The 23,888-nt window shown below is 38.5% G+C and overlaps 1 protein-coding gene across 3 annotated transcripts in view; it reads left to right on the top strand.

Moving 5' to 3' along the window:
- tbl1xr1a (TBL1X/Y related 1a) overlaps positions 1-22,915 on the top strand; it is a 61,496-nt gene extending 38,581 nt beyond the window's left edge. For 2 of the 3 annotated variants that reach the window (XM_053237959.1, XM_026919670.3), the window contains 15 exons: positions 5,671-5,736; positions 15,761-15,863; positions 16,116-16,261; positions 17,063-17,282; positions 17,418-17,550; positions 17,722-17,863; positions 17,970-18,033; positions 18,135-18,232; positions 18,325-18,385; positions 19,337-19,458; positions 19,546-19,620; positions 20,108-20,235; positions 20,348-20,513; positions 21,072-21,173; positions 22,548-22,915. In XM_053237959.1, the coding sequence (XP_053093934.1) occupies positions 15,806-15,863; positions 16,116-16,261; positions 17,063-17,282; positions 17,418-17,550; positions 17,722-17,863; positions 17,970-18,033; positions 18,135-18,232; positions 18,325-18,385; positions 19,337-19,458; positions 19,546-19,620; positions 20,108-20,235; positions 20,348-20,513; positions 21,072-21,173; positions 22,548-22,574 (1,542 nt within the window). In that variant the 5' untranslated portion in view covers positions 5,671-5,736; positions 15,761-15,805 and the 3' untranslated portion in view covers positions 22,575-22,915. The remainder of the gene's footprint in view (positions 1-5,670; positions 5,737-15,760; positions 15,864-16,115; positions 16,262-17,062; positions 17,283-17,417; positions 17,551-17,721; positions 17,864-17,969; positions 18,034-18,134; positions 18,233-18,324; positions 18,386-19,336; positions 19,459-19,545; positions 19,621-20,107; positions 20,236-20,347; positions 20,514-21,071; positions 21,174-22,547) is intronic. The other variant, XM_034308739.2, reaches the window with a different exon arrangement.
- The last annotated feature ends 973 nt before the right edge of the window (positions 22,916-23,888 follow it).

The raw sequence follows: 23,888 nt of genomic DNA, 5'->3' as shown, positions 1-23,888 counted from the left end.
TGCCAAGGGTCAGACACCCAGTGTGCATACGCAGCCTGCTGCTTCTATCATTTTCGTGTTTTGCCTGCGGACAGGGAACTTTTGGGAAACAGACTAAAAACCATAGTGTGTCCAAAACCAAGAAACGGCTTTTAGAAATTTAGTTGTGCTAGTGAGGACTAGGCCTGGCAAATATATTTCAAATAAAAAACACAGCTGCTGTCTAGCAACAGTGCTGTAATTTGTGTGTGTTTGCTAAGCTTGCGCAATATCGATTTTTTTATTTTTTTCCCTGCTCACGACTGACCATTAAAAATTGTGATTAATGTTTTAATCATCCAGGACTGGTAGCCTAAAAAAGACAGAAAAGCAAACATTTCCACCATTTTTAAGGGAAGTAGGACTTAGTAATAATACCAGCTGTGCAGTCAGGAACTGCTTGCTGGCAGCGGCAATCGAAAAGCTTCAGCTACATAGTGCATTTTTAGGTGATTCTGCAGTAATGTGCAGAAAACAGTATTAAAAAAAGGACAATTTAAATGTAATCATTTTACAAATTGTTTTCTAATGTTAAAATGGATGAGATTTTGATGCTGTTGATTCTGCTTAAAGTGTTCGACCACGTCTGTTGAAAATTCTGAAAACTGCAAGTGCCCCTTTTCACAATTTTCAGCTAAAATATTTCAGGGCAACTAATAAATACAGCTTCATATTAATGAACTCGAAACATTCTCCATTTATTGTGACAGGAAGCATGTGAGATGGGGAGAAGGGGGAGGGGCTTCCAGGAGGTGTCCGTTAAAACACCTGCGCAAGTCTCTCCAGATTCGTACATTAGTTGGCTCACAGCTGTTTTATCGGGGAGAAAAGGAATGCTGTTTTGTCGTATTCATGAGTGATAAAATGTACTAGTGTACTCTCATGTTAAATTGCTTAGCTCCTATGTAAAATGTGTAAAGGTTGGCAGGTAATAACTACAATATAATCAGAGTAAATATCAGTGGGTGTAGCGGCAGCGTAAGATCGTGTAGAGAAAATTAAATCGTATATCTCTTAGTGTTTGCTTTCATATGTCAAAAGCAACAAGTTTCGATTGAGGTCAGTTGCAACAGTTGTCATTACTCAACATAACCCATTAAAATCAATATTCCAGCTGTTTCTTTTCCCAGAAAATTGACTGTAAATGCTACTGGCTATTATTGCCGACAGTACCTGCGTAGGTAAATAGTGACATCATGTACCATAAATGCCCGTTCACACCGAAAGGTGTGTCTGAAGTGTTTTTTAGTCCTGTGTCTCTCACACACATTTTGTAGCACTGTGAGACACACAACTCATGTGCATAAAAACCTGAGCCCATCTGTCCTGTTTTTTTTTCTTTGATATGTCTATTTCTTTTTCTCCCTGTGTGATCAAGCGAAGTGTAAACTTCCACTCAAATCACACACACTTGCGCTCAGTATGCTGTTTTACAAAAATGAGTCAAATTTCAATAAAGAGATTAGCTAACTGCTAAAAAAAAAACTGGATTTAAAAAAATAATAGTAATAATCTGTGTTGTTACTTTTGCCGTCTAATCGTTACGGCTCCGTGTTAATGTGAAAACCGGGGAGCCAGAACATGTCGTCTATTCAGCAGGTGCAGCTTCACAAAGAAGCCTCAGAGACTGTTCGGGAGCTGCTCATATGAAGGAAGTGGCTTTTATCCCAACATATCTCTCTACAGGCGCCTTTGCCCCGAGACAAGAGACTATTGAGCCCAAACGCTGTGGTCATTCACTCATTCATTCACTCGTTCGTTCACTCCCTCCCTCACTCGTTTCCTCACTTGTTCACTCAGCCATTTCACTTTAAGTGTTTATTTCTCCTGAGGAAACCATTTTCCAATGTATATTCTGAGCCAGTGCAGGGTGTGTGTTTTGTCTTGTGTCTGGTGTGTGTTTTGTCTTGTGTCTGGTGTGTGTTTTGTCTTGTGTCTGGTGTGTGTTTTGTCTTGTGTCTGGTGTGTGTTTTGTCTTGTGTCTGGTGAGTGTTTGGGAAGTGGTGGGGTGATTTCAGTGAGTAAAAAGATAGTTAGTTGGAGTAGTAAGAATGTTGATCACTTGTTTGTTAATGATTTTTCCGCTGCAGATAAATATTTTAATAGTTGATTAATCGATTCTTTATTGATTAAATGAATAATCAACTTAAATGTGGTTTATAAATGAAAACAGCTATAATCAAATAATATTTGTTTTTGTTTCTTGTTTTTTTTATTTATTTTTAATAATATAATGTAGAGCAGAACTGTGAGGAACAACTCAACATTTATCTTGTTATTCTACTGAATTTCTCCTATAGGGCAAGTCTAATGATTGTTCTGTCACATTGCTGTTTAAATTACAAATGACAAATTTGTTCTAAACGACAGAGGAAACTTGAAATTTGTGGGTTTAAATGGATCTTTCTCTATACCTCTCTCTAAAGTGTAAGATAGATAGATAGATAAACAGTCTAGACTTAACTGGCCTCTTTAAACTATCAGGGATATAGTATTTCACTCACCAAGCAGGAGCTTTCAGATGCTTCATTTTAAATATTTGTGCATCATCGATGTGCTGCTTTTTGTACCAATTCTTTTGCCTTTTTGTGTGAATCTAGCAGTGTTTTAAGTATTGCTCTTTTGACTCCTCTGTCGTTGCCACCATCAATGAAAGTCTTGTCTGTGATACGTGATTTCTTCCATGGTGTTACGGGTTTGGATGGAAAGAAGAGACGGCTCACAATCGTCTTTTCCATTGGTCACACTTTTAAGGGTCATGAATTTGCATTAAATTTCACATGAACTTGGCGTGAAACAACCTTTCTGTATTCAGTCTGACTGCTCCATTGTTATATAAGCACGTTCCTGTTACGTAAACAACGCATCAAATACAAAAATCCACGTCGATAATTTTTCATAATCATAGTAATCATTTATGACTAACTGTTTGAAGCACCAGAGATTTTTATTATTATTATTTTATTATTATTATTTTTTTTAAATAAAACAGTGAGCCTGGAAATGGAATGGAGTTGGTGTAATGATTGTAGATTGCGTAACTGGTGTAATGTCAGTGCTTTTCAGTTTGGTTTATTTGACAGAATGTGTGCAAATGGCAACATCATTTATCATGTTAAAATTCAGTGTGAAGGCTGCTTTTATCAGTCCCAAATGTCAGGGGAGAAGTGTGTCTAACAAAAATTCTTAATGGCTGTTTTTCTGGCCGGTTTATTCTGAGACAGACGTGTCTCTTAGATTTGATTTGAGTAGCATTATACACAATGGACTTCAGCAGATTTGTTAGTTTTGATGAAACAAGTCTCAATGTAACTGATTTTACTGTATAAGGTGGAACGTCAGATAATATCAGATAATGCGCAAATTTATGTAAAACAAACGGAAGGCACTGCTGTGTGATGTTCATTCAGGACTGATATTCATCCAGACCTTACCACCATGCAAGCTGTGTTTGTTTTTCTTTAATGTTGCACATAGCCAAGTATAACCCAGTATGCACTTTAGTCTTGTAATATTTGACTTTTAAAGGTCTTTCAAAAAAAAAAATTTCCCACAAAAGACCATGCAGCTCCCAAAAATAACCTGACCAGTGCAGGAGTTAAAGAAGCTGCTTTCACACCTATTAGTATGAATCAAAATTGATACTTTTGCTTTGAACCAAAAAGCAGAAGGGGCACGCGGGGCTGAAAATGACAGCGAGAATTCATTGAGCAGAAATACAGTGATGCAAAAAAGGTTGAAGCAAAAGGCTTTGTGCGTAGAAATCACAAAAATCACCCAGGGGTTTTTTTCTCTTTTTTTTTTTTTTTTGTTGTTTGTCGGTTCACATTTCTGCAGTGGTGCAGCTTTATTCTGTGGCTCGGGTTAGCCCACAAACCAAAATACACAGCATATTTGGTTCACTTCCTGAATTTGAGTTGATTCTGGGTTGAATCAATTTTTTTTTTTTACTGCAATTGAACCGCATTAGAATTTGCTTGGAAGCAGCCCGAGACACTTGGACGTTATCGCGTCAGTTATTTTGGTCCACACCTGAGTGCGAGTGCTGTTCTTGCAAGGGCAAAATGGTTAGAGACAATGTATGTTTTTGTCTAGGCTTGATGGGGGAGAAAAAAAATCAGTAACAGTAAATATCCTGAGTGTTTTGAGAATCTGACACCTAACATATGTGTCACAAATCACAACGCTTTAAATACACCTCGTGAGTGCTGCTGTGCTTGATGTGTTGGTGACACCAAGCCGAAAATTGAGACAAATCCGGTCTGTTGTTAGCTACGGTAAAGTGTCACAGTAAAGTGTAAATGCAAATTTCAGTCCAGTCTCTCAAAGCACTTTAGGAGGTCTAAGAATCCTATTAGCCACCTTATATATGAGTGTAAATGCACCTGTCTTTTCACATGCTCTGTGAATGCCAAATTTAGCGTAATGGCATAAAAATCACAATTTTTGATGCAACATTTTTTGATTGATCTTGTTCATTAAAAAAAGAGGAAGAAAACTTGACCCCAAATCATAAAAATTCTACTGGAAGTTGGTGTTTGAATGTAATGAGCTAATTTGCATATTAATGGCCATTATAGCAATTAGATTTCAGTTTCAGGCCAACTGGAGTCTACAAATATAAATGCACATGGTTAAAATGTTTTCTTGTGCCTTGTATCTGCATTGTATCCTGATATGACCGGGTGTAAATGGGGTCATATATATGTTTTACTATATGCTGATTTTCTTTCCTCACATTGCCATAGATTCAGTCAGATATCTGCTCAGTAGAGCTTTGGTCTCTGCTGAATATGGAAGGGAGGGGCTGCTGCTGTTGTAGTTTCATGTCGAGGTAGTACGAAAGTGCCAAATTGTCTCAGTGTGAAGACGTTTAAAGATGTACGCATGCATATGCTCAAGTTGTGATTGTAGAAAATGAATACAGGATTGTTATACTGTATAGTGCCCTAAACATACATCATTAGTAGTCTTTTATTTTCTGTAAAAGTCGAGCATACATAGAAAGGTGAACAGTGTGATGTAGGCTAGCTCGTAATGACGTTAAGATACCGCAACTTTCAGTTCCTGTGTGTGTGTGCGTGTTTTAGGGCTGCACAATATGGACCAAAATTATACAGTTTTAATGTGACTAGATGTCACACAAAATATATTTATTTTTTTCAATCATCGTGTAACGTTAATGTAAATGCTACTTTCACAGATATTACATCTGGCACAAAGCATGCATCATCAGTGTGTCTTCACACAGGACTCAGTTAGACCCAAAAGGATTTTCTGCACACTACTTATGCACTCTAGGGTGTAATGGCTTAAGATAATCTATGTAGTGCACTACGTGTAGCATATACAATTATAGATCCAGCCGCAACAAAGGTGATGTAACACATCTCCGAATTTTTTAGTATTTTTTAAAATAAATACTCACACATGCACGCACAAAACATCTGCACTGTACTTGACATTCATACATCTATGGGTTGGGTCAGTGGTTTGCTTGAGTGTTACGTATGTGTCTGTGCTTAATTCTAAAAGACATTTTTGTCTAGATATTTTTAGTGAATGCAGTGACCTGTACAGATGTTAATTTTCTCTCTCTCTCTCTCTCTCTCTCTCTCTCTCTCTCTTTTTTTTTTTTTTTTGTTATTGCAGGTGCTGAGACACTCGGACAGGACCCTTATAAAACGTTTGCGTTGCGGAAAAATACTTGATACTGTGGTAAGCACACATGAGTCTGTGGTTTTTAAATTTCCATTTTATTTTCTGCCACCAGGGCAAGACTATATTTCATTTTAAATGGAAATGACTCAAAGCTGTGCGAGACTGTTTGAAGAAGTGTTTTTGTGAAAAAGGTGTATTGTGGTCACTAATTATAGGTAACAGTCATGTCGGCTCTTAATTATAACATTACAGTGATGTCGGCTCTGTAGATGACACGCAAACAACACACAAGCTTGTGGGAAAATACATTAATTTTTTTTTTTGAAAGAATAATAATATTTTGTAAAAAATAGTCATCATAGATCCCTGGCATGGGTCTGGGTTGGACCATATTTAATAACAAATGCTTATTCACTGCCTGTCAATAAACAACAATTAAAACATGAAAATGTCTGAATAAATTCAGAAAAAAAATCTGGAAAAAAAAAAATCAATGGGAGATTAAGAGTTCAAATCTCTGATGCCACAGCCATCTGTGTCTGGGAGCAAAGGGAGCAAATTTGGACATGCTGTCTGGGTGTCACTGTCAGTCGCAGTGACACTAACCATTCACATGCATCTGTAAGCTCATGTATGTGGAAGAGGGCGGATAGTGCTTTCCTCTGATTATACCCGTGACACAGCATGAGCAGCTGTTCAAAAAGATGCAGTTGGTTGGCTTCATGTTTCTCGGAGAACACAAGCGTTAGCCTTCACTCTCTCTCTCTTTGGTAGCTTTATAGAGGAGAGCTGGATGGTGGGTGGGGATTGCCAGGTGACCAGATTTGTGGAGAAAAATGGGGGAAAACACTCCATTAGCATAGGAGCTCCACATTTTAACAATGGACTACAAAGCTACAAGATATCACTCAAAAATATGCCAAAAGAGTCGTCCGTGCTGTAGTATATTGCATGTTTATTTACAATATGTTGTAGTGGGACTTTTTTAAAATTATTATTATTATTATTATTATTATTATTTTTTATATAAAAGACCTTTAATTGTGAAAAACCTTCATAGGGATTTTGTAATGTTCTGCGGTTTAGCTACACGATGAACTGCATAAATCTCATCTGGGGATCCATAATGGTGTTTGGCAGGCAGGAAAAGGGGTCACATTTCATTTAACAATGAATTCTAACAAACCATAACCATTACTGAGATACGGTTGCTTCATCAGTTTGGATTTAGATAGCAACTAAAGAGCCACTGTTGCTTACCGACTGGGAGATTGCCGAATTTGAATTTAGTTATTTCTCTTGTGTGTGAAAGGTAAGGGGAATTCCTGGAAATGGACTAAGTTCACTTGGCTTGTCTGCAGATAAGAAATGATAAGAGCTGACTGCTGGAGATTGAACCTAATTTATCATTGATTACTCTCTTAGTACAGCAGTGAAGGGAGGGAATAATCAATTTTTATTTGCCTCCCATCTGTCCACTCAGCATCGGACGGGTTGGGGAGGTGTATACGAGTGTTTGTGTGTGGGGGGGGGGATGGGGGATTAGCTCATTTTACTCTCACTAGGGCAGGTTGTGTGAAGAGATCAAGTTAATCTATGAACCGCTGAACCTTTTCACATGGGCTAAAGTGATTTATAGTAAGGTGTTTCTTTTTTTTGGGGGGGGGGGGGGGGGGGGGTGTTAGTATCTGCTCCTAATGAAAATGTTAGTATGTTCTACAGAGTCCATTATTTTTGCATTTTTGACTGTACGATTCTGTTATCTAAACAAGTTGCTGTTTTACATTACACTGATTTTTGCAGTTTCGAATCCCCATCCTGCTCTGTGTTCTTCACCAGTTTGTCAGCATTGGGAATTCATGGTTATGCCATGACTGATAAGTAGGCAACCCTCACTGGTCTTAAGGCAGAATTTGAGTTAAAATACCCTCATGTGTCCTTGAAGGTGAATGGAAAAGCCAAGCACGAAGGCAAGGATTGATTTTCATATAAAAAGCAGGAACGTTTCCATGATATCATGGTTGTAAACATTTGCTATGCACCCACTGCACTAATAATCAAATGAGACCTTTATTTGAAAACCGTACCTGTGATAAGCAGCAGCACAGATTTCTTGCTTTCATAAGTAATTCGGGCATCATTTTCATCTGAAGATGACTAGTTATTAACCAAGCCGCAGAGCTTCACAACATAAAACCTTTTCTTGCATCTGTTCCAGTGCTTTTATTCTCTTTCTGTTGCAAGTTGGCTTGTTTATTGAAGGAAAGCGCATACATAGATTTCTCTTAACGAACGCCTGGAGCACTCATAACCAAAAAGGTACTATCCTTATTTCCTTTCTGTCTTTGAGGAATTCAGCCATGTCAAGCCTCTGCAGAAGGGCTGTTCTTTGTGTAAAGTCACATTTCTTTTTTTTCTCCTGAGCTCCTCTGGAGAGGGGCCATGGGACTACGTTTCCCTTGATCTCTCTTCCACCTGTGTTCTGGAGATAACATGTGTTCCCCTGACTGAAAAGGGCCTCTCTTCAACCAAGCAGGAGTCAAAAATTCCTACTCAAATATTGTCGCTGATACCACGTCCAGGTTTAGGCTATAAAGACCAACCGACAATTTTTGTGGACTTTCTTGGATCTTTAAGTCAAATCAAGTCATGGTTTGTACGAAGTGTAGGCTTTGTTTGTTGATAAACATTTCCCCAAATTATGTAAAAGTTTCTTTAGTCATTTTTCTTGCACATGCTACATGTACTCCTCTGACATTTTTAACAGCACCAGTCCTATCAGGTGAGGATGCTACTCTCAGCCCCTGATGCGCTACCCACAGGCCATAGAAGCTCTGATATTTTTGTACACTTCTAGCCACAAGCTTAGGTACCTCACACTTCCAAGTGTTCCAAGTGTCTGACTGGTACCCCACACTTCCAAGTGTTCACACTTTCATGTGCAGGCTTTCAGTGGCAAAACAAACATTTTGGACATAGTGACAGAACAAGTTTCAGAGCAACATATAGGCTACTTACAGGACTGTAAAAAGTTCATGGAAAATCCACGTTAAAAATCGTTTTGCGTCCAAGTTAATCTTGGTTTGTACTGTCCATAGATCAGTTCTATCAAAATTGGTCAGGCCCTTTTTTTTTTTTTTTTTTTTCTTTTCTACCCCCCCCCCTCTCTAAAAGATGTTTCTAGCAGAGTCTAATTTGCCCTTCTGTTCTTGAGTGTTACCAGTAGTTTGCATCTTGAGGTAAACCCTCTATGTTTACATTCATGAAGACGTCTCTTGATTGTAAACTTTAACAATGATACGCCTACCTCCTTGAGAGTGTTGTTAACTTGGCTAGATGTTGTGAAGGGGTATTTTTCACCAAGGAAAGAATTCTGCCATCATCCGCTTTAGTTGTCTTCCGTGGTCTTCCAGGCCTTTTGGTGTTGCTGTGCTTGCCAGTTCATTCCTTCTTTTTAAGAATCAACAATTTGTTACATTTGGCCACTCCTAAAGTTTCTGCTGTCTCTGTTAGGTCTGTTTTGTTTTTTCAGCCTAATGATGGCCTCATTCAGTTGCATTAACACCTCTTTGGGCCGCATATTGAGAGTTCCCTTGAACAGCTACCAAATGCAAATTCAACTCCATACCATTTATTTCCTTAACTTGTCATGTAGTAACAAGGAAACAGGTCACACTTGGCTATGAAACAGCTTATCAGTCAATTATCCAATTACTTTTGAGACTGTGAAAATGTAAAAAATGGCTGTAATTCCTAAATGGTTAATGCAATATTTTTATTAAACCCCTTGAATTAAAGCTGAAAGTCTACACTTCAAATCCATTGCGGTGGTGTACGGAGGCAAAATCACTGTCCAAATACTTATGGACCTGACTGTATTTCTACAATTTGTCTTCTGTTCCCACAAGTTTCTCCCACTGTTGTAGAGCTGTTGACCCACACAAGCAAATTTGATGGCTTTCTTTGGACTTTTGCCTTACTAAATGCGATCACACCTTTTTGCTACTCTGCGACATCCTTCTTCCGAACCATTTTACACAATGTTGTCTTTGTCAGTACTGCTCTGTCGATGGTGCTCTTCTATACTTCAGTCTGGCCAACTGACAATCTGGATTTTTTGCTACATTTATCCAGGTGTGCAACCAACACTGACATTGCAATTGGTCTGTATGACTTAGAGGTGCACAAGATACCATTAATGTGGTTTGTGGCAACTTTAGGTGTTGCCTTTTAAAAGACCAATTTGACGCTGTATTTTGCCTACAGGTGAATCAAAGTCAATTAACTTGGATGGGTGAAACATGCACAGTGGCTTTAGTGGCAAGTGCCTGGATAAAGAACACAAGTTTCATGCCCCTTTGTTGAAAAAGAAGAGTGAGATTTGGGAATATTATTTCTTTTGCCTTGTTTAAAATGTTGGGCATTGAAAAGACAAAACCAGAATACAAATGGTGTTATATATCCCTCACTGCAAAGTAGCCAACACAAGCAATTTGTGGCTTCTGCCAGTTAGACTAAATGTTTTATTTAGAGTTTAATTTCTGTATAAATTCTATAACTAGTAATTTTGTGCATGTCCTTTGGGCGAACTTGGATATTTATTGCTCCTACAACAACATTTTTCTTCACCAATCGTGTTTTGTCAATGCTACGCAGTTCTAATGCAAGATTTCAGAACGTATTAAATGAAACCGTATTTAGTTTCGGCCAAAGTATCATTTTAGTACCATGACTTGTGATATTACACCTGTTATTGATATTGAAGTCAAAACTTTGGTATCATGACAACCCTACTGCGACTATTTTTTTTTCTGTGCACTCACAGCATAGAGCAGAAAATTGGAAGCAATATGCTATGCATTGTATAGAAACAGAAATCCCGCTACAACCATTTCTTCACACAATATAACAGCAGTCTTTGGTGATTTAGATGAGTTATGTGGGTTTTTTTTTTTCCTGCATGTGTTCGTTTTTGGCAGAATCAAACGGAAAACTTTGACCTCGGTGAGGCCAGTACGACATTTGAAGCGTAACCCGGCCTCAGAGGGAGAAATCCATTTCTGCCCTGCTGTGTAATATTCCTTCCATGGTCAAATTGGCACTGATGGAGACAGAGCCTAAAGCAGGTCAGCTGAGGTGACACGTTTATCTCGGTGGCTGTAGGTTTATTCCCTCCTTTCTTCCTTGGAGAGCGTGGTGCATCACAAGCAGTTTGCTGCTACATCCTACTTAATCCATCACGACAGCCTGTGTAGCATGTGGCATGTAATAAGCACTGCTCATTGTTCTCCCACCAGACTGATCAGGCCACCTTTCCTTTGAGCACAGGGTAATTGTCAATTGCTACGAGGGGGATGTGGAATGTATTGCCAAAAGTGACTGTTGCGCTTGATGTAATCTAAAAAGCAATAAATAAAAGAACCATTTGTAGGTCAGTTAAGTCTCCACTTGCTTCAGCTTGAAATATTTCAGCTTGAAAAATGTTATGTATCGAAGTTTAAGCTTTCAGTACAGTTAGTGACTCGCAGCTTATCATTGATTATCCAAACCTTGTGGAATTTTGGTACTTGGAAGAGTGATTGCGCAGTGAGTCCTTGAGATGTTTGTGTGAGCAGAGTTCATGCTAGACACAAGAAGTGTGTGAAAGGCTCTGCGTAAAGGCTGACGCAAACTCGCACTCAATACAGAGGTGTGATGAACCCTGAGAATTGGGTGTAGGTTAATTTTTTTCTTTTTTTTTCCCTCTGTGCCACATTTTTAAAGCAGCAACGTTGTTTTCGGTGCCACAATCAGGTTAGGTGAACTTGATTTACTAACACATTCGCTACAACTACAGTCTTACTACATGGTACTACATACCATGCATTGGCACCAGTTTATGCTTTTGTTTCACACATTATTTTTAATGTTCTGTTTGCCATGTGTTCAGTGATAAAAATTTTGTGGCCTGTTTTGTGAGAAAATTTCCCCACCCAGCATCTTTACAAATGTGTGGATTTCCCTGTTCTCCTTGAGAGACTCCTGCAGAAACAGGATTTATTGAAAAGGAGACTCCTCTCGGCTGTTGATCCAGCAGCTCAATAATATAGATGAGCTCTCTGTACTGTTGCACAGATTTCATTTGGCTACGGAGTGAGATAAAACAAATTGATTTAGAGAGACCATTCAGTTTAGCTTCCATCCCTTGATTGGCTGCCGTAGTAGTGTTGCTATCTGATTGGTTCTGCATCTCTCAAAGGTAGTATACCCTTGTTTAATATGAGTGTAGTGAGATCAAAGAGACAAAACACACGCTCTTCTCACTGGAAATGAATCACCTACAAGTCCCCACTCTGTCTCCCACCCCTTCGTTTAGTTTAGTTGTTGAGTCTACGCAAACCTATGTTTTAAAAGTTTCTACAGTAAGATTAGTCAGGCTTATACAAGCTGTTTCTCGCAAACATCTCGAATTGATAAGTTGTCTGCTGCAAGAAAGGAAGGTGAGAGAATAATCAGGGAGGTGTTTCATCACCACAGCTGCGCTCTCTTGAAATAGAACAGAACCTCCACACCCGAAAATGATCATGATAATAGAAATGTTCCTGACCTTTGCTTGTATCCTAGAGAGCAAAAACGCTTTTACCTGTAAACAAGCCACAACTGTAAACGTTGAGCATGTTATTCAACATAGGATTGTTTGCACCTTTTCATGTAATAAATTTGAAATCCTCTACATTAAATGGAGACATTCACATGGTCTCTAATCCTGCAAGTTTTGAGTTTCACAAAAAAAATCTTCCTCTGTCATTACTATTTTATTGTGGAATCTTTGAAATAGTATCTGGTTGGAAACAGTATTATTTATTAGCTCTTCATAAACTCTTTTCTTACTACCAAAGCAATTAGAAAAATATTTAACTGCTGCTCTAATAGATCATTTGCTTCTGGCATCAGCTGAATGTGGTCTGACTTGTAGCTAAACAAGGGTTTAACTTCAGATGAATCATTCAGCTTTTTTTCCTTCTAATAGTGATGGATAGAAAATGCACGCCAAAGTTGTAACTTGAGTATAAAACTTGATCAATCAATCAATTTTGCTCAGTTTTTAACTGAGCTCGCTGAAATTTACTAAGGCTTCAGGGGAAATCAATATAATGGACAACATGTGTGGTCTAAACTTTTTTTGTACTGGATTCACAATCCTAATGCAACAAGTAATGGAAGCTTATGATCAGCACTAGGGAAACAGCATGACAGGTCTTAAGACACTCGACGCAAATTGGGGCTGCACAAAAAATTCTACTAAAATCACAATCTTGATATGTTTCTCAATGCAGTTTGATTCAAGTGCAGCGTCGTGTCTAGCGTTTGCACTCGTGCAGCCATATAAAACAAAGTGCCACTATATCTTTTTACTCACTGACCAATGAACTGAATTGCAGTGAGTTTACAGTAGAACATCAGGAGAAACAGTGTGGGAATGCTTTGAGAGAATTTTAAAATGGCACAAAAGCTCGCTTGAAATGAATGAATGAGTTATGTGAGTCATGGCTGCATGTGCCGTCTCACTCAGAACTTGCCAATACTTGCCGCATTACACACACAGCACGATTATCAGCACCGTGCAAGTTCAATGAGTTGCTGAACAACAGAAACATTGCCACAACTGATTATTTAACCAGATGCTAATATTGCTGGTTACTTTTAACTTTGGGAGAACACGCTACATTCGTGGTACTGTAATATTATTATAGTTTTATACTAAATAGCTTTGAATTCTTTTCAGGATTTAGCATTTAACATTACAAATGTACCATAAATGAGTAATTCAAAATGCAAACGAGTTGTCATTCACAAGCTAGAAAAAGGTAGCCATCAGGGTCTGCTACAGTAATGTAAGAGCAGCAGCTCTGATGGTAGTGCTGATTCAAATCACAGATTTATCTTAATGTGCTTGTTATAATACGTGATCATTTCTGTAGTAACAGCTCATTCACAGGAACTTATCATAATAAAATGTAAAGAAAACGCAGAATTATTGTTATGGTGATATTTTTTGTAAGGAGACTGTGCTTTCCAGTTGCTTGGTAACATGAGATGTGTTTTTCAGTTTTTTTTTTTTGGTCTCAAATTTCAAGAGAGAGAAAAAAGAGGCTGGTAAGGGAAGCAAAGTTTATAGCTACTATAATGTAGGTAAGTGACAGGAACTAGTGCAGACTTCAAATTCTGTTCAATCAGAAAATCGGGAAGGTGTCTTCAACCCCGAGTTTAGCATACGATGTCAACGTGGCTGCTCACAACGTCATTAAATAAAATATCACTTCACTACTTTAAATGAGTTTATAGTAGTCTTTACTTTAGATCAGTCAACACAGACGCATTAGTTGGTTTAATCTGAGATATGGACTTGAAGATCACTGTCCCGAAAAAGTAAATACATCATAAAACTCGTGATCTCAAAATCATAAAACTCGTGATAACTGATGTTAACTCTGGCTAGCTTGTTGCAAAAAAAAAAAAAAAAAGGCTTTCAAGGACGAGTCCATTGCAACCAACCCCCACTCCCCCAATTTTGAAGTTCGAACATGTCAAGTAACTGGGAGTTCAAACTTGCACTTTCACCTAAAGTTGACTTCGGCATACAGTGTTAAATGTAACTATACACGGTTAAAAGTACAACATATCATTCATTATTAAATTAAAAATTTAAATTGTTGGCAAATTGCTGTGGTGTAAGAGGAATAAAACACTTTGGGATGTGCTCTTACTGGAAAACAGCCATATTTGTTCCTTACATATGGTTCTTTACAAAAATAGTCAAAGAATCATAGTCTCAATGCTAAGCTAAAATTTGTGATTCCAGCCCCAACTCAAAGTAACTGTTAAAGTAACCGTCTCCGCCATTCACTGCCTCTGTGTACTACAGTTTTTTGGTCATCACATTTTCAAGCGTATTTTAGATTACTTAACAGCTCAGTGCAGTTTGAGGATGGGGTGTGGTGACATTATTTTATTATTTTAATTACAGTTATTATTAACTACTATACGTTAAAACTAAGCACAAATTTGGACACAACCTAGTTGTCTACATTCTCATTTCTAGTTGTCTACATCTCTACATTTGAGATATGTGGAGAATTTGTGTTGTTGTTTTTAACTTCCCTCTTCCTAAGTTGGTTAAGAATTTAAACTGAATTCAACAACAAAACAGCAGCTGATGTTTCATCACACTTGCACCTAGCACATCCTGACAAGACAGTGAGTCATTCTAGGCATATTGATTTGCGGTTGCAGGATGCTTGCTCTTTGGAGCCAGAGCAGACATAATGACAGTATGTGTTACTATTATTGTTGTTGTTATGATGTATATCTCACAGAGTTGTTTTATCTTTATAAATACCTTTGTGATTTTTGTAATAATGTAGCTTAGTAGATTAGGCTGCATTTCAGTGAAGCTTGTAGCTTGTAACCTCAGTGGGATTTTCCTCTACAATGTAAATAAAGGTTGCATTTGCATTATGTTCATGCATGAATGCAAGATATTCTTGCTTGAATATTTATTAACAAGAACAGAAATATTACTTATCTGCAGAGGGCCAGAATTTCTACACTGATTTGTTCCCAGAGTGTGATGTATGCTCTGGAGTTTCTTCAGTTTATTTATTAGCACACTGGCAACACTAGTGTAAGTGTAAGCCAGATGTGAATGGCACATTCACTAGACCGAAACATTTTCTAGTAACTTAACGTAAAAATGCACTTTCCTTAGCCATAGTCCTGGCTTTGCCTCCTTTTGTGATTTTGATACCACAGCGCCCCCATACTTTCATGGCAATTTGTGGAAGTGCAGCTTGTTATTCAGATGTGCAGGAGAGAACAAACTGCACTAAATGGTGGCAGAAGTGTACACACTCATGCCCCTTTCAGCAGGGAGATCTGTTAACTCTGTTTAACAGCATGACACCTTTTACGTACTCAGATAATGCTGAAGCCTCTCATCTGCACCTTTTACTTTAACTATTACTATTACTGTTATTGACTTGTTATTGACTGGTCATAATGACTTGGGGTCATATGTGTCTCTCTTGCTTCCCACTCACAGGCTTGTATCCTGTGTGCTGACCTCATGGTGTAAGCAGGTGTAAAGATGAGCATAAGCAGTGATGAGGTCAACTTTCTGGTGTACAGATACCTACAGGAGTCAGGTACGTGTACTGCACAACCAAAGCTTTCCTCCATAAACAGATTAAACACACATTCTGTAATCAGGCTATTAATCTTATTTTATTCTTTACATGTATATTTCAATTTCCGTACAAGCATCTATAAAACAGCAGAGCCACATGTAATCAGAAAGCACATGTGCGTTCCCTGAGGGACCAAGAGTGAGAGCAAGGCGATCCCCATGAGAGCTGCACACTGATGTGTTTTTTTTTCTTCCCCCCCTCCACTGGCAGGGTTTTCCCATTCAGCCTTCACGTTTGGCATAGAGAGCCACATCAGCCAGTCTAACATCAACGGAGCCCTAGTGCCCCCTGCTGCCCTCATCTCCATTATCCAGAAGGGCTTGCAGTATGTGGAGGCAGAAGTCAGTATCAACGAGGTAAGATGGAGCTCTGCCTCTTCTTTTTCTCAGCCTTTGAAATGTAAAGCTAATTTGGTCTTATGGTTAGCAGAAAATGTCCAAATGTCCAAAAATCAACAACAACAACAAAAGCCCTGAAATTCAATTAACATACTAAACAACCACAGTCATTGTTATTCCAGTCTTTTATTTATATCTTTGTTTATTTGTTTGTTTTGTTGGAAGTTTAATTTTCATGTGTCATATTTAAAGGTCCTTTGTTTAAGTAGCGAGGTGACATGACTTTGGGCAATGGCCTGACTTTATAATATTCTGCACTAACAATTACTGAGTTATACTTCTAACACTGAAATGTTTTGCACAATTAAAGGTACAGTTTATAAATTGTAAAGGTGTTTCTAAACCTGTTATAAGTTTATTATATATTGAAAACTGTAATTCATGATATTACCATACACTGGACCTTTTTCTGGCTGTGGTTTGCATTATGCATTATTTGCATAATAGCCCAGATATTAACTCCACCCAGCCAAAGCAAAGTTTTCCTTTAAAAGGCCAATTTGTGACACATCTCTAGTTTCAACAGTACGAGGTTGTGTTTGTTAGGAGGGAAGGGAAGGCTTGTCTGTGTTTCTATTGCAATTCTAATTTGCCTCTCAACTAAAATTACAAACAACTAAAATTACAAACTGCTACTTTAACATATTATAAATGAATTAGTTCAATTTACGGGAAGATGCAGATGAGTCTGTTGTGTTTCGAATGCCTTTTTTTTTTTTTTTTTCCTGTTTGAAAATATTATTTTGCCTGTGTGTTCAGGACGGCACCCTGTTTGATGGCCGGCCGATCGAATCCTTGTCTCTGATCGACGCTGTGATGCCTGATGTGGTGCAGACACGCCAGCAAGCCTACCGAGACAAACTGGCACAGCAGCAAGCTGCCGCCGCACCTCCAGCCTCCAGCACCAACATGCAGGGCAACGCCAAAAATGGAGAGAACACCGCCAACGGAGAGGAGAATGGTGCACATGCCTTACCTAGTGAGCCTCAATCTAAACTATATACTATATGCTGTTCGAAAAACGCTTAGGTTGTTTTCAGTAGTTTTTCAAAAGGAAAAAAGATCTCTTGGATTGTGTGTCGAATTGCTCTCACTTGTGCCCTTTTCTCTGTAGATAACCATGCAGACATGATGGAGGTAGACGGAGATGTGGAGATTCCTCAGAATAAAGCTATGGTGCTGCGGGGACACGAGTCGGAGGTGTTCATCTGCGCCTGGAACCCCGTCAGTGACCTGCTCGCTTCTGGGTCAGTCGCTTGCCTCCTGTTCCTGCCCGTTTCCTTCACCCCTAGCTGACTGTCCTTCATCCGTGTATATTATATATTGTGAATAATGTGGTTACACAGAGCTCCTTTGCTTTTCTTTTTGTTCTGTCACCTTCTCCTGTTCTCTGACTCACTTTCTTGATGCATTTGTAGGTCTGGGGACTCGACGGCTCGCATATGGAACCTGAGTGAGAATAGCACCAGCAGCTCCACACAGCTCGTGCTCAGGCACTGTATACGAGAGGGAGGCCAAGACGTGCCCAGCAACAAAGACGTTACATCATTAGACTGGAATGTGAGTGTTGTTTCAGAGGCTGTGCTCTTACTGCACACTGCTTTTCTGTCTTTCAGTTTTCTGGGGCTGATGGGAGCTTGATATATCTGTTATTCCATTTTCACAGAGCGAGGGTACATTATTAGCCACAGGCTCTTATGATGGCTTTGCCAGAATATGGACAAAAGATGGTGAGTGTGTCTCCTTTCAGCTTTATGCAAGAACCCAATTTGTGCTGCCTTTTTTTTTTTTTTTGTGTGTGTGTGTGATGCTCAGACAATGCTTTTTACAGGTAATCTTGCCAGCACCCTGGGTCAGCATAAAGGCCCTATATTTGCGTTGAAATGGAACAAGAAAGGAAATTTTATCCTTAGCGCTGGTGTAGATAAGGTATGCAGAGAGAATTTTTTTTTTGTAAAAGTATTTGCCTTATTTGCTTCATTAGATGTAAGTATTGATTGATATATTTCTGTCTGTTTTAGACAACAATCATTTGGGACGCTCATACAGGAGAGGCCAAGCAGCAGTTTCCCTTCCATTCAGGTACTTTTGTGTACATTTTGCTGATGTTTACATAGTGATACAAAGACAATCAGACCTGCTAACCCCCTTGTTTTCTGTCAAGCTAAACGGATTTCATTAATGCGTTTGTTAACATTTTCAGTATATTTCTTTTCAGAAAGAAAAAAAGGAAATAATAAATAGGCCTACAACGAAGTGTCAGATCTAACAGTTTACAAATACTTTTAATGGTAATGATCGTAATTAGATTTGCCCCTCTGTGCCGCTCAGCGCTGATACATTCAAGCCTGCTGCGGTAGAATCTGTGTGTGTGTGTATACGAGGGTTTATGATAACCAGCAGGCACATAATGCCACTTGTCTGTTTTAGTTAAAATGCAGACTTTAGAAAAATTGCATATTTCCTTATTTTATATATATATGTGTGTGTGTGTGCACACTACAGTTTCTGCCTTAGACAAGTGATTTGTGAACGGACTATATCGAAAACGTGCTGCCCCCAAACTTCTGTAACTACTAAAAAGGAACGAAGTGGAGCCATATCCCAAATATGAATCAAAACACTCTTAATGAGTGCTTTTATGTGAAATTCAAATTCCTGTAAATTGCCAGATCACAAGAGACCAGTGTCTTATTGCTAACATTTAAGATTTATTGTTCAGTTTCAGAAAATTGCGACTTATCCTTTGCTTTAAGTCACAAACATGTGAAATTACATTTGGAGGAGGTAAAGCTGAATAAAATTGCATTTGCAGGAGGCACGATTGCTGAGTGTTGGTATTTATTGTACAAATCTCATTGCTGTAGTCTGCTACTTTAAATTAGAGTAGAGCTATTTCAAGTGAAGATGCAGGACAAGAGGTGACATTAATGTAGCAGCTTCTCTAAAAGAAAGTTGTACTTGAGCTAAGATAGCCTGGGGCAAATAGAGCCTTGTAAGCACAAATTCTCTCTTTCTCCTTTCCTCTCTCAGCACCTGCTCTGGATGTGGACTGGCAGAGCAACAACACGTTTGCCTCGTGCAGCACGGACATGTGCATCCACGTGTGTAAACTGGGCCAAGACCGACCCATAAAGACATTCCAAGGACACACAGTAAGCTCCATCTGCATATTGCTGCTGCTTTGTTCTTCCAAAAAACGATGTGTGCTTATCCTCACCCATGTTCTCTCTCTTTTTTAGAATGAAGTAAATGCAATCAAATGGGATCCAACTGGCAACCTGCTGGCATCATGTTCTGACGACATGACACTGAAGGTAACGTCAAGTGTCACACTACACAACACACTGCTGCCCACAACAACCACCCAGGACAGCCATCAGTGCACGCCTGCAATACACAATTACACATTATCTCATGGACTGTATGCACTCTCAAAGATAATGCTATTGTGCTGCTATGAAACTCTTTATCATCAGTGTTGCTGCGATACTTTTCTCCATCTGCTTTTCTACCCAAATTACATAAGTGTAGAATCTACAGTTTATTCACAGTAGTTGCACCACAACAAATTTTTCCTGTCGTAATTAAAAAAAATACTTCAATTAACAACCACACACAGGCTACAAATTAAATTTCTCAGTTCAGTGCTTTTTCAATGCTTTCTAGAACATTTTGTTCCAAAGTCTACAAGTCAGAATTGAGGAATAACAATAAAAACCCCCTTGAAACATGTATTGATTGATAGACTAACACTTCGTCCTTTATCAGGTGTCTAAAGTTGTAGTGTTTGTTTTGTTTTAGATCTGGAGTATGAAGCAGGACACGTGCGTTCATGACTTGCAAGCTCACAGCAAAGAAATTTACACTATAAAATGGAGCCCAACTGGCCCTGGCACCAACAATCCCAACGCCAATCTCATGCTTGCCAGGTAATAAAACCTTTTTCACTGTATACACTTTACGTTGTTAACTCTTATACATAGTGTGCATCACAGTAAGTAATGGTGGTGCTTATTTCTTTTGTTCCTCTTATCCCTCCAGTGCATCCTTTGACTCCACTGTTCGGCTATGGGATGTAGATCGAGGCATCTGCATCCACACATTAACCAAACACCAGGAGCCGGTTTACAGCGTCGCCTTTAGCCCTGACGGCCGCCATTTGGCCAGCGGCTCTTTCGACAAGTGTGTACACATCTGGAACACACAGGTAAGAGTCTCTTTCACCAACTGTTCAAGATGGTAATTATGGTGCTTCTCTAGTTGTATTTCAACATGTCAGGCAATTAGGCAAGTTGTAAAAATTGGAATTGATAGCTCCTACACTTTTCTTGCCACAAGCTTCAGACCAAGATTTGCTCTACATATTTCCATTCCACACTTCCATTCCCCATTTCTAGTGGGGGAAAAAAACAACAGCTACTAATCATCATGACCAAAAATAAAAGCTTTTGAGCAATATATAGTAACTGCATTGGACAAGTTCTCAGCAGCCCATTTTCACTCTCCACTGAGTGTTTTACACAAAACTCTCTGATGACTTAAACAAGATATCCTCTTGTGTTTGCCAACACGTTCTGAGACATGTATGAAAGTTTCTGATATAGTAACATTTAGTGCATAGATAGAGGGTAGGCACACTTATATAGAGCATCTAGCTGTTGGGTTTATTTAAAAAAAAAAAAATTACAAAAAGGGCAGCCAGTTGTGTAGCATTTGAAATTGACATGTTGATTTATTGAATACAATTTTCATTGTGTTTCCACAGACTGGTGCTTTAGTTCATAGCTACAGGGGAACAGGGGGCATTTTTGAAGTGTGTTGGAATGCAGCTGGTGACAAAGTGGGTGCAAGTGCATCGGATGGCTCTGTAAGTACCTGCTTTTTTTTTATTACATACCCACCAACACACCCTTGTCGACAACCCCTTATGAGTCACACAAGTGGCCACTTACCTGACATGTGGAGGAGGATAGAACAGAGTAGGTTTTAATAATCAGAATGCAGTTGACCTTGGTAGCAAGTACAGTATAGGTACAGTGACAAGTGATTTCCACAATTCAGTGTAATAACTAGCTAGCATTGCAAATTAGCTAGCAGAATACATTATTTGAGCTGTTGGGTACAGATGGAATAATTGCCTACATGGATCCCAATTTGAAAGCAGCAATATTTCAATATTTTATTTTATTTTTTTAACTATAAAAAACAAACAGTCTATCAGCATACAGCGTAGCAGCACATTTTGAGCAGTTTTAGGTGTATCTTTGTTCAAATGTCTTTCAGCAGGTGTGTTCCCATCACAGTGTGCGAGGCACACACAAAAGAGGGAATATCATTAACCAGGGTTTTCAGGTTTCTACATCCTAAAAACCAACCAAAAAAAAACGTGAACGTAAAAAACGTTTTTATCCACCCTTTGTGTGGGAAACAAGGTCACACTGGTGTGGACGCATTTCTCATATGCTGAGATTATCCACTCCATAATCCCCCTTTCCCTCTACCAATCTTTGCACTATATCTTATAATAGAAATGGTACTATACATCATAGACACAGTGTGTACACTTACACTTTGCCTTTGTTTGTGAAAATGTATTACTGTAAAATAAGAACTCGGTGGCCAGAGTTTTTGAAACAATCCCAATTTGTCGTAAAAAAAAAAATGTGAATCTGGCAGCCCTAACTTTACTGTCCGCTGTTCCTCCTCCACTGAAAATGTTAATAGAGCAAACAAGGGACAGCGTGATCCCTGTCACTATATTAGCACTTGTTGTAGTTCCCATTTTGACCACTAGGTGTAATTTATTTTATTTTATTTTATTAATTCTTTTTGCATTAAAGGCAACCATGAGCACTCTTTTGCTTCTGGTAGCAGTTACTTCACAGCAGTTTTATTTAGATGAACTTTGACCTAACCTCTGACTTGTGAGCCAGTAGAATTCAAGTGTGTGAGATTTACTTATCAAGTAGCAATCATTTATATTCACCAACAGTTTAACATTATTAAAATGTTAAACAGTTTAAAAAGTGCTGTCTCTTTCTCCAACTTATGCTAGAATTTTTTTTTTTGCGTTGTTAGCAAACTTCACCCATAAATCTTTGCCCCCCTGTTATGATGATGATAACGATTTCCTCAGGGGCCAACAGAACCTCAGTAGAATGCCGTTATAATTTTCAAGCATAGATTGCAGACATATGATTAAATGTGTGACATGTCAAGTGTGTCTTTGCTCTCTCTTTAGGTTTGTGTATTAGATCTGAGGAAATAACGCTGCTTGTTGGAAGCCATGGACCGACTATGAATGTGTACATAGCCAAAATGACTGTCCCTGCCCCATGTACTGCTACAATCCCTATTTGAACCATGGCCAGCCACTACAGACAGGACGGGAAAAAAAACGAGCATCCTGACGCAGCAAAGTAGAGTGGAAATGATTCCAACCAGAGACATGAAAGGGACTTTTGTAAGTAACATCGGTGGGGAAACAACACAAAAGAAGAAAGAAGAAAAAAAAAAAAGGACTGGTATATTTACCAAAATTTGGAAGATATTTTACTATTTGTTCTTCAAACCAATCTCATCAAAAATAAACAAGCGAAAAGATTTTAATCTTTGTTGTTAGTTCCATTTAAGTGTGCACACATCTGTATTTTTTCTGTTTGCTTTCTCTTAACTCTTGTGTTTTTCCCCTTTCTTTCTTGCTCTGTCTCTTTTTCAACACTTGCATTTTTAAGGTCACAGCTTGCATGAAATAAGGACTCATCTTTCTCAATTTTTAAGCAGAGTACAGTTATTTAAAGTCTTTCTGGTACTTTACATTTTGTGGTTCAGACAAAAGAACAGTGTGGGGACTTGAAACCATTTAACTTTCATTTATTCTTTCGTTTCAGTAGTTTTCATGCTTTGGTTTAATTGTTCAAATCTGAAAACCATTGATTAAGTTATGGTTGTTTATTCAAAGGAGATGTAAATTCTGCTGAGAATAGATACAGAAATGATAGGGGTGCACATTCAAAGAGATGCATAGTGCATTATGCTTGGTTTGTCCAGTACTGATGAAGCAACAAAATGCTAACTGTAGACAGAGTTAACTGCTGTAGCTACTCCTTAGATTCTTTTTTTTCTGTATTGCATTAAGAACAGGAATTTTAATAAGGATAAAAAAAAAAAACGTGTTTCTTGTAAAGACGAGGTCTAAAAAGTACAATGGCTAACACTGGACAACCCTAGGTTTATTATGGAATATATCTAGACAAAAAGAAAAGACTTGCTTTAAGTTTCACAAATTATCTGTTCACTGGTTTATCAAGATAGTTTTTATTTAACCTAATTGACTGGGTTTATGCTCTGATATAGTTGTTCTAACAAATTACTGCAAACCCATGCATAATATAAGGTTATGTACTTTTTGATTTCTCCTTAAAGAAGTCAACACCTGATTTATACTATGTTAGTGTTTGCCCATCTGTCAGTTTGCCTGCTAAACAACCCTGCCTTTGTCCTCTTTGCGTATAATATTCAATTCACACACAACACCTACATTGTTAATTTAAACTGACTGAATGGTCCATCAGCTCACTTG

The sequence above is a fragment of the Pangasianodon hypophthalmus genome, chromosome 11 (genome assembly GCF_027358585.1).
Source record: "Pangasianodon hypophthalmus isolate fPanHyp1 chromosome 11, fPanHyp1.pri, whole genome shotgun sequence".
NCBI classification, from domain to species: domain Eukaryota; kingdom Metazoa; phylum Chordata; class Actinopteri; order Siluriformes; family Pangasiidae; genus Pangasianodon; species Pangasianodon hypophthalmus.
Note: the sequence above shows the minus strand (reverse complement) of the source record. Positions and strands in the feature narration are given on the sequence as shown.